We start from the raw sequence: 9,998 nt of genomic DNA, 5'->3' as shown, positions 1-9,998 counted from the left end.
TGAGAGGGGACGTGCCCTGGCCACGGGCGCGTGGCGGCGGAGCAGGTGGATGACGGGCAGCTGAGTAGTGGGCTCCGGGGGGGAGGGGTGGGGGCTTCCATTTTGGAGGACTCTTGGGGTTGAGAGAAACCCTGAAAAAAGGCAACCCCATCTGGAACTGAGGTGGGGGCTCTGGTGTGAAAGAGATCTAGTGGGTGGTGTCTGACACTCTCTCTTTTGTTCTTTGGTAACACAGCAGTGATGGTGGTGGTGGTGGGGGCTCTCGCTGCCGTGGGGGCTGGGCGCTCAAACAATAGTGCCGATCTAGGAATTGAAAGCTCTCGATGAACAGAAAGGCAAGGAAGCAGGCAGGGAAGGTGCGGACAGAAGGATAAAGCAGGCATGGGTTCAGCCCACTTATGGTAGGTGTTTTTCTATACAAGGACACAGCAATGTCACACAAACACACAATATATCTACCCCTAGTAATTCATGATCAAATGTGTGTGTATGTGCCTATGAATGCCAGTAGAAGAACGTGATTATATTTCATTTATATACAAATCCATTATGGAAAGCACCGTTGCACAATAAATTAGAATTCAAGGAACAGAGAAAGAGCAGCAGAGAGAGAAAAATGAGTTTTGGCATTGTGATGGAAGCGTGCCTCTATAGGGGGGTGATGGAGAGCGTGAGCTTCATTTATTTTCATTAGCGGTGCGTATGGGCCAGACTCAAGCCTCCTGCGAGCTCTTACGCTGCTCTGACTGCTGTTCCATGCATAAACATATATCCCCGAGACGTCCTTGCTCAGCTACAGCCAAACCTCTGTCACGCAAGGTTAATATTACCTCCGTCTCCCCTCTCTCCATTTTTCCACATCTCTCCTATACAATCCATGCCATTCATCAGCCATCTCACAGAGAGCCGAATACCTGCAGCAGCTCTAAAGGGTACTGAATAAGACGACCGTGGGGGGGATGACTGCAGCAGCAAGGATCTCCATTGTGGGCATGGGGGTATGGAGTGATAGCAGCAGGCGGGGAGGAGGAAGATGTAGACCTGCCATTACAATAAACTGACAAGTCCTCGATTAGTGGATAGAGTCACTGACAATGTCATTCCTATTCTAATCAAAAAGACAGGCAGTGTGGACACTGTCAGATATACAGTATGTGACATATTTGTTTTGCCCACCTTAAAAAAATCTGTAGCATCCTTTTTTTTTATGGCTACTTGTTTTTAGAAATGTGGGATTCTCTTCATATCAATTGATTCAGAGGTCTGACTCTCACTGTTAGGCAGCAAGCCAGTAAACAAAGCTGTAGCTATTTTATTCTCCTTGTAGAGGTCATATTTAAGGACTGAATCTTAAACAATCACTGGTGAGGCAAGGCTTTCTTTCTTTTCTAATCATGGTGAGCAGCCCCACCTGCTGGTGCAGTCGCGGTAAAACAGACTCTGGTGTCTTGTAGAGACCTGACGGAGTGCAGGCAGTCCTCTAGGTGCTGCTATGGAGCATTTTGTTTTCTAACAACATTAAATTTGGCATCGACAACACGATCTTCCTTGTGAACTGGAAGGTCAAGGATGAAACGTAGATAATAACTACCGTGCCACTCGAATTGGATATTATATTTGGTTTTGTGGGCGCCAAAATGGTGTCAAAAGTAAATGAAACATATTTAAAGAAGGAAAACTGAGAATAAACTCAGGCTTGAACTCATTTGGTCTGCTTCCTAAATTTTAAACAGAAATGAAACCTTAGACTGAGGTGGATATGCGCCACTTCCAGGTCGCTCTAAACCGGTCAGGTGAGATTTCTGCTCGAGCAGATGGGGGTGGCCACCTTCAACAAGCTGTCCACATTAGTGGAGGTGAGGCACGAGGACCGGAAGTAGAGAAATTACTTACACAGCGCTGTGACATTGAAATTGATGTATATGCTCATTTGAAATTAATACCCCTTTATAAAAAGGACTGCGAATTAGACGCTATAAACTGGGGCTATATCACCGTGTATAATTTATTAAAGAATTTGTAATAAAAAGGAATGGGATTTTATTTTGAAGCTTCACCGGATGTAGTACACGCATCATAGCGGACTTGGCAGTACCGGGCGCGGTTCAGCTCCCGGCCACTAGGAGCAACAAGGAGGGATCCTTGCCCAGTCCCAGCGTGGAGGAGGAAGCGGTCTGAGAGTCCGCATCCCCACACAAGACGGGACAGCCGAGGCTCAAGAGAGGAGCAGGGCAGTGCTTTCAGTTTGACTTTCGAAGAGCTTCTTTACATGGGGATAAGAAATGACATCCACAGCGAGCGAGAGGAGGGCGTTTGCTCATAAAATCAACCGGTGAGACTGTAACAGAAGTTATTGTTTATCGGCTACAGTTGTGCCGCTTGCAGTGCGCCAGAGTGACCTGCTGGACACACTAGCCAGTATGCTAGGATTTGTAAGGTGTCACTGACCGTAAACCGGTTAATATAAACACAACTGTACCCTCCTGGAACGAAACAAACGCGTGTTGAAGAGGTTTTTCATTCTCACAAACGGTTTCTGACACTTTGAGGAGTTTATTATCTGTTCTGTGTACGTTGTCGTAGCATCGGACGAGCATTGTCATCAACAATGATTGAGCTACTTAGGCGTCATATTGTCAAGATGAGCGCTAATCTCACCATGATAACCATGTGGGAGTATTGAAATGTGGTCACATATATTTATATAGTTGTATTATATTTTAAATAAAATGCTTCCAGATGAAGCTTTTGTTCTGGTGTCGTGTGAACGCCTCGCAGCATTATAGTAGCAACTTGTTTCCACATGTTGTAAACTGGTTTTTCCTCTTCGTAATAAGGTATAGGCTGCATTTGTTGTTATGCCAAATAAATATTGATCAGATTCCAGGAGAAATCGCAAAGGCACGTCACATGTCTGTCAACAGGCTCTTTGAATAACGTGCTTTGACAACACTGATATGTGTGGAAGTATTTGCAACCTTGTGCCTCCCTGTTTGCGACAATAGATGTCTTCACAGATAGGGCTCTTCCAAAACCTTGATTTTATCCAGGGTGTTGCTTATCCCTGTCTTCACGGTTAATTTCATCAAGAAACAGCTGAGCCTTGCAGTACCAAATAGCCTCACGAGAAGCCTGTAAGAAAACAAACAGGATGGCAGATTCTTATCCTGAAAGTGAATATTTTCTCGCCCTAGTGAAACCTTTGCTGAAGTCATCTCTCTACATTGGTAATTATAAACCTTGGACCAGGCTCCATCACAAGCTGGACTTGTTTTGAATAATGTATCGCACTAATGGCAGCCCACTACTTTATATGCCTGTTGATGGCCAGTAACATATCCTGTGTAGATATTGGCTTCATCGAACAGTCTCTGCAGTCGCTGCATTCCCCAGGTCCTGTCTGTCCTCTCCCAAGTATGACCCAGACCATTGTTTAGAGCCGGATGCAGGAAAGGGTGGGAAGTGGTGTTCTGGTTATTGCCCTTGCAGTCGGTGGCTTCCCTTTTTCCTGTTTTAAATTTGAGGTGTGCAGAGCTGCGAAAACTGTTTCTATGTCTTTTGAGGATATAGTTGTCACAAAATTCTCACATCCAGAAACGCCTAATTTAAAAGAAGGCTGTGTGATCAGCAGGAAGTGAAAGATGGGAGATGGGAGTAGAGGTCAAAGGTTTTCCTTCTGCCTTACAGTCTGTGTGTATTGATGGAATGAGAGCACGGACCATAGCTATGTAATCATGAAGACCGTAGTTTGGGAACTGTTGAAGCCTTCGCAGCTGTGTATATGAGAGAACCAGACATTATGTGGTCGTAGAGGAGCAGCTGCTTGCTGTCTTTGTGAAAGGATTGTTTTTTTTTTTTCTTGCTTTGTTTCTCAGTAAGCCTCCCATTTGCCGTTAGTCCATAAAGGCTAGGGACAGAGCTCTGGCTCTGTGCCTGCTCCCTGGAGCCAGCTCGCCATCTCTCTGTGAGATCCGCTTGAGTCCCTAGTCGGAACAGCTGCTGTCCTTTAGTACCGCTACTAGTAGCAGAAGCTGGAAAGTCCTTGATAGGAAGCAGATCGTGTAGGATGTGTCTCTGAAACTTGGAGATTAAGCCTTGCAAGTGCAGATGGACTCAATGCTTTCCTAATAAAGTTTGAACACAGAATCTGAACAAATGTAAATGAGCATCACTTTGAAGAAAGAATTTAAAAAGTGTTTTGCTTATGTAGATTTCTCTTTTTAATGTAGGATTATTCATTTGGGACTAGTTCCTTAATTAATAGTTTAATTCAGGGGTCCCTACTTCAGTGAAATATGCAAACATAATATTATTATATGAATGCATCCACCTACATCTGTCACTTCATATTGTATTTATTTTTAATGGGTTTTTTTTTACAGCTTATTGTCATGATTGTACATGTGTGCTCCTGTTCTCTGTATGACTAGCTAACAAACCTTTTCTTTTCTCAGGACTGTAGCTGCAGAGGTCAGAAAACAAGTGTCCAGAGACTATGGCTCTCCTCAACTGACCAAGAAACGAGGAGGAGGACACCACCCTGTGAGTCACCCTGTGTTTAACCTGCTTAAGTCTGAGGCCAGCAGGTTTAAAAACTCCAATTATTGAGGTCAGAAGTTGAGGGCGTAACTTTGTGAATAAGGCTTAAGACGTAATTGGATGCAAGGAATGCAGATGAGTGTAGTTTTATTTAATGTTGACAACAGTCGTGAAGGGAGGTGGTTTAGAGTAAGTGGTAGTTATGGCTGTGTTTTGGAAAATGTCTGTTGTCATGTTGCAATGATGTTGGTCGAGTGTTTAATTAGTAAGCAGAAATTTACCAATTCTCTATGGACTGTAAACAAGAAACTCCTGAGAAAGCAGACTCAAGTTGGGATACAGAGACTTAGTGCATTCTAGAGGTGTCTCATAAGAGCAAAGGAGACGAGCAACTTAATATGGTTTATATTAATATAGCTGAGACTATCTACGATCATCATTTGTATGAAAGTGAACTGGTTTTCTAAACAGAAAGTGAATGCTAGCAACCGTGGCTGTTTTAGACTCTTGTTTGGCTTTAACATAAATAAGGGCAAGGTGAAAAATGGAGAACTGAAAACAGATTGTTCTCAGCTGACCACACCATTGAAAAACAAAAATAGACCTATTATTTGTGTCCATGCAATGTTCACGACAGGTTATTGTCAAATAATACAATTTCTAACTCTGAGTTTAGCAAGAAATGCCCTAAAACTTTTATTAATTGCTTGACACTAACAACAAGGCCACTAATAGAAAAGATTAATATTGTCTTTACATCACAATCTTCTGTTTAATTATAACCCATTTCCTGTGTTGTGTATCATAAATAAATGTCAAGCATCCTGTATTGGCCTGTTCTAATGGCATCCTGTCTCCTCACTCTACTGCACCTTGTAAGTCCTGCTGATCAGATTAGGATGCATCATCAAGGCCATGTCATAGTTATTGGTACATAATAGACTAATGTTGATTGACAGTTGCCACTGACGGAGGTGGTTGAGCCAGTGGATTTTGAGGAATATGTGAGCAGTCACGCTCCCGGGGTGGAGCCTGGCCCCCTCAGGCAACTGATGGAGTTCCCTCAGGATGACCTTGAGCTCCTCCACCAGGACAAAGAGTGCATTACACTGGAGCCCCCAATGCCTGAGGAGGAGGAGTGAGTCCAGCTGCTAATGGCTTACACAACGCTCGTACTGTAACACACACATTCCTCTATGGTCTTCGCACTACCACAGTAACACTGAAGGATTAATATACTGTAATGGACAACAAACATCACTACAGATAGGAACAAAGCCCGTCTCTCTGTGACACTGAATCAGCACACTTCTTACAAGCCTGCTTTGCTCAGTTATTAATGTGTTTTTTTCTGTGTAGCTCACTGGATCCCAGAGTGAGAGATGCCTTGGCAGTCTACACAGATGACTGGCTCGTCATTCAAAGAAAGTAAGTGCTGTCAGTTGTGGTACCAGTTGAGTTAGCCCACAGTGTGCGTTTCATCCATCGTTTGATAATGTGCACCACTTTTCCCTGTTCGCTGTTCACATATTGACAGTTACATTATTACCAGGGCAGTTGTTTTTTTTTTTTTTAATCCTGTAGATATCAGCGATACAGCACCACATTCACCCCTCACAACTCTGAGCGTCAGAGAGAGAGGCAGCGTGGACTGGTCAAACAGACCTTTGAACTGGACGAGGCTGCTGCTGCTGAGCGCCAGGATGACCAGGTAGCTCGTCGATGATGATGTTCAAAGGACTCGTTATCTGAAACACTGAGTGACCATTCAGTCATTTTGGGTTCATTTCACAAATGTTATTGATCCACTGTACACACACTGTTGCCAGCAGTAAAAGCTTTTGAAAGTTATCATATCTGTTACCTGCACAAAGAGAAGGAGAGAAATGTCAGCTGATGAAACGCGTGCCTCATTGTGATGGGAAAGGCAGTAAGAGTTGTATTCTGCTCGGCAAGTTGATCGTATGGCGAATGAGTAATGCACTATCCATTATCCATTACACAGTCTGTGTATGAATCATATTAAATGGTAATAAGGTAATACGATCTGTAGAGTATTGTTCTCCTTATCCTTCTAAAACATCTGCAATGAGCACTTAAAGGCGACATCTTTGCCTGGAAGGGGAAAAAAAGAACACATGATGTCACCTCACTGTCTCATTACTGTGTGCTACAGGATGACGCAAAGCGGCGGTCAGTTAGCATCGATGAGACTCCTCGGGGAAGCTGGGCCTCCAGTATCTTTGACCTGAAGAACTCCTCCCCGGATGCTCTCCTGCCGTCTGTCCTGGAACATACAGCTGCAGAGGACATGGACCGCCGCAATACTGAGGCCCGCCTACAGGGACGCCACACTGACCTGATGGGCCTGTACCCTCCCCCTGATGAGGTTTGTCTAAAACCATCCTGTTTCTGCCTCTGTTGTAGAACAGGCTTGGTGAAAGTGAACAGCTTTTGACTTTATCGGCTAACCAGTTTTCAGGAAGAAATATGAGTGTGTTACAACATACACCCATGGGCATGTTTTTTATTAAGGAAGCACATGCAGTGGTTTGAGACTAGTCCAATAATAACTTAGTGGTTTCTGTTTGCAGAAGTAACCGCAGTGGTTGACCTAGAGGTGCTCATATATGAGCAATTCTTTATCATGTACAGAGTGAACTCACTATACTGAATGACCATTGGCACTGATCGAATCATTAACTTGTTGCAGTTTGAGCTCCTCACTGGTGACTAAAAGCAGCATTTTTAGCTCAGCTGTGACTCACAGTACATTATTTCCTTGTTAAAAGCAAAGACTTTTTTAAATTGCTTCATCTGTTCAACCAACAGTCCAAAACCCTAAGACTCTTATTTCGTATCATAAATGGCAGAAAAGCAGCATGTTTGACATTTTGCTTGAAAAATGACTGAAATTGATCAATTATCAAAATAGTTGGCAATTTATTTTCTTTCAGTTATATAATCAACTAATAGACTTATGGTTGGAGTGGATGATTACTGAACTTCACAGCCAAATAAACAGTGATTTGCACACTTACTGACGATCCCACTGAATGATGATTGACTTCTATGTCTAAGCTTGACAAAGTAAAGAGTGCAATTCGTGGAAATCTGCAGAAAACTAAAGGAAAGGAGTTTATAGCCACAGCCAGACAGATTTATTGCAATGTAATCCCAGAGATCACTTCTTAAAATTGCAATCAGCTGAACACTGTTGGGAATACTGTTGAATGTAGCTGCCATTAGTTCAGCTCCAGAGTAACATTGTTCAGTGTTCCCATAAAGTGAATGTCCATAATGTCTGCAAACCCTGCCACCTCTAGAGAACTGTTTGCTTTTCTTTCCTCTGTGTTCTCCTTCACTTGCTCCATCCTTCTTTCTTTATAACTGTAGTGTGTACACGCTTTCGCTTTCTGTGCCGCTGTGTTGCCATGACATCCGTGTAAATGTTATGCTGGTGTGGGTGTTGTACATCGCTTTTGTTGTCTGTGTGGCAGGATGAAGCAGTGGAGAGATGCTCTGCCATTGAAGTTCCCAAAGAACACTGTGGCCAGAGGATCATGGTCAAGTGTCTGTCTCTGAAGTGAGTCCCATTTGGAATACAACAGCCGACATTTATATCTTCGTGCTCTGACTCATTATTAGAATTACAGGGGAAACTCTCCGTATTCTACAACTATACTTTTTATGTTTTTCAGGTTTGAAATAGAAATCGAGCCGATATTTGGAACTCTTGCCCTGTATGACGTCAAGGAAAAGAAAAAGGTACTTTTTTTGTCCCAGTAGATGACTTTCACTCTGTAAAACCAGTTATGTAATGCTGAGGTCATCCTTGACTAATCAAATTTCCTTTGTCTCAAAAAGGTCTAAGTGGTCTTGCGGTTTAGATCACTGAGACAAAACTGAATTAAAATCCCTTGACGTGCATTTCCATTATCATCTTTCTTTCCCCTCCCTCCGCTGTTTCCCGCTTATCTCAATCTTCCCTCCAACAGATCTCGGAGAATTTCTACTTCGACCTGAACTCGGATCAGATGAAAGGGCTGCTTAAACCCCACACACCTCACACAGCCATTTCCACACTTGCCCGTTCTGCAATTTTCTCCATCACATACCCTTCCGCTGATATCTTCTTGGTCATTAAGGTACTGAAAAAAAAAATCCCCCTCTACACGGAAGAATCTGACTTAAATTAAATGGCATGAAATATTTGTGACTTCATGTCTCATGGAAATTAACCTGCCCTTTTATTTTACATTTTACATGCTACCTTAATTTATTTCAACATAACATGTACATCAAGTTCAAATATAAGTACATAGTTAAAGAATGCCTTCATATTTTAACGATAGTGTGTCCATGCGTTTCAGCTTGAGAAAGTCCTTCAACAAGGAGACATCGGAGAATGCTGTGAACCCTACATGGTCATGAAAGAGTCGGATTCCACAAAGGTAATGCACCCAAATTGTGTTTGCAGTGCTCAAGGCTGGCAGTCGTCATCCACATTTACTGTCTAGTCATAAGTATTACTCAATTCTGTCTGGACAGCTGTAATATTGACTATCCTCTTGGCAGACACACTCTGTTGGCCGCTGCAGAGTACTTTATTTTATTTGACTGGGACAGTGCATATTAATACCATTTCTGAAAATACGCCAGTGATCACCAGAAAAGTTGATTTTCATCTGTAGTCCAGATACTTGAAGCCTTTCTTTGTCTTTTGATCTCTTATATTACATCTTGTCTACATTTTGTCCTGTCCCAGCACAAGGAGAAGCTGGAGAAGCTTCGCCAGCAGGCCGAGCAGTCGTGTAATCGTCTTGGGCGTTTTCGCATGCCTTTTGCCTGGACGGCCATTCACCTTCTTAACATCGTCAGCAGTGTGGGAGGTCTGGATCGGTCTGACCCTGACTCTGACTCGGGTAATGCTGACTCTGCAAACACGTCAGCAATTTTCTACACTGTCTCATATACAGGGTTATTTGTAATGAACAAAATAACATAAGTATGTAATTAAGAAACAGTCATGCACATGCCTCTCTAATGTGGTGTGTTTTTCCATCCTGGCAGAGCGAAAAGGTCATGGGACATGGAACGAGAGAAAGAAAAAGGGGTTTGAGCGGATGAGTATCGGGGATGACATGTGTAACTTTGCAACTTTCCGTCCAGCAACTTTGACGGTCACCAACTTCTTCAAACAGGTGACTCATTTAGTGGTTAATGTTACTGTCATCACGTTGCAAATCATTTTATTGATAAACCTCAATATTTTCACTGTAAACGGCAGAAGGTGAGGAACCAAGCTGGTAAAATCATTCAAATCAAAATCAATCAAAACAAGTCCAGATGTCATTTTTGACTTAAGTCACATGTAACTTGAAGAGACAGAAAAAAATATGAAAACTACTGTTCTGATTATCCTGGGATCACTTTTTATTTGCAGATAGATATCTTTA

General features: G+C 42.8%; 1 protein-coding gene across 4 annotated transcripts in view; it reads left to right on the top strand.

Moving 5' to 3' along the window:
* Nucleotides 1-267: 267 nt before the first annotated feature.
* The window catches only part of dock6 (dedicator of cytokinesis 6), a 30,676-nt gene continuing 20,945 nt past the window's right edge, over nt 268-9,998 (top strand). For 3 of the 4 annotated variants that reach the window (XM_030406774.1, XM_030406773.1, XM_030406771.1), the window contains exons 1-12: nt 2,140-2,332; nt 4,455-4,542; nt 5,499-5,677; nt 5,899-5,967; nt 6,124-6,250; nt 6,716-6,928; nt 8,040-8,125; nt 8,241-8,307; nt 8,538-8,687; nt 8,913-8,993; nt 9,308-9,464; nt 9,613-9,743. In XM_030406774.1, coding sequence (XP_030262634.1) covers nt 2,283-2,332; nt 4,455-4,542; nt 5,499-5,677; nt 5,899-5,967; nt 6,124-6,250; nt 6,716-6,928; nt 8,040-8,125; nt 8,241-8,307; nt 8,538-8,687; nt 8,913-8,993; nt 9,308-9,464; nt 9,613-9,743 — 1,398 coding nt within the window. In that variant the 5' untranslated portion in view covers nt 2,140-2,282. Of the gene's footprint in view, nt 402-2,139; nt 2,333-4,454; nt 4,543-5,498; nt 5,678-5,898; nt 5,968-6,123; nt 6,251-6,715; nt 6,929-8,039; nt 8,126-8,240; nt 8,308-8,537; nt 8,688-8,912; nt 8,994-9,307; nt 9,465-9,612; nt 9,744-9,998 lie in introns of those variants that run through there. The other variant, XM_030406772.1, reaches the window with a different exon arrangement.

The sequence above is a fragment of the Sparus aurata genome, chromosome 23 (assembly GCF_900880675.1).
Source record: "Sparus aurata chromosome 23, fSpaAur1.1, whole genome shotgun sequence".
In the NCBI taxonomy this organism is placed as follows: domain Eukaryota; kingdom Metazoa; phylum Chordata; class Actinopteri; order Spariformes; family Sparidae; genus Sparus; species Sparus aurata.
The sequence above is the reverse complement of the archived record's forward strand: the minus strand, read 5'-3'. Positions and strand labels throughout refer to the sequence as shown.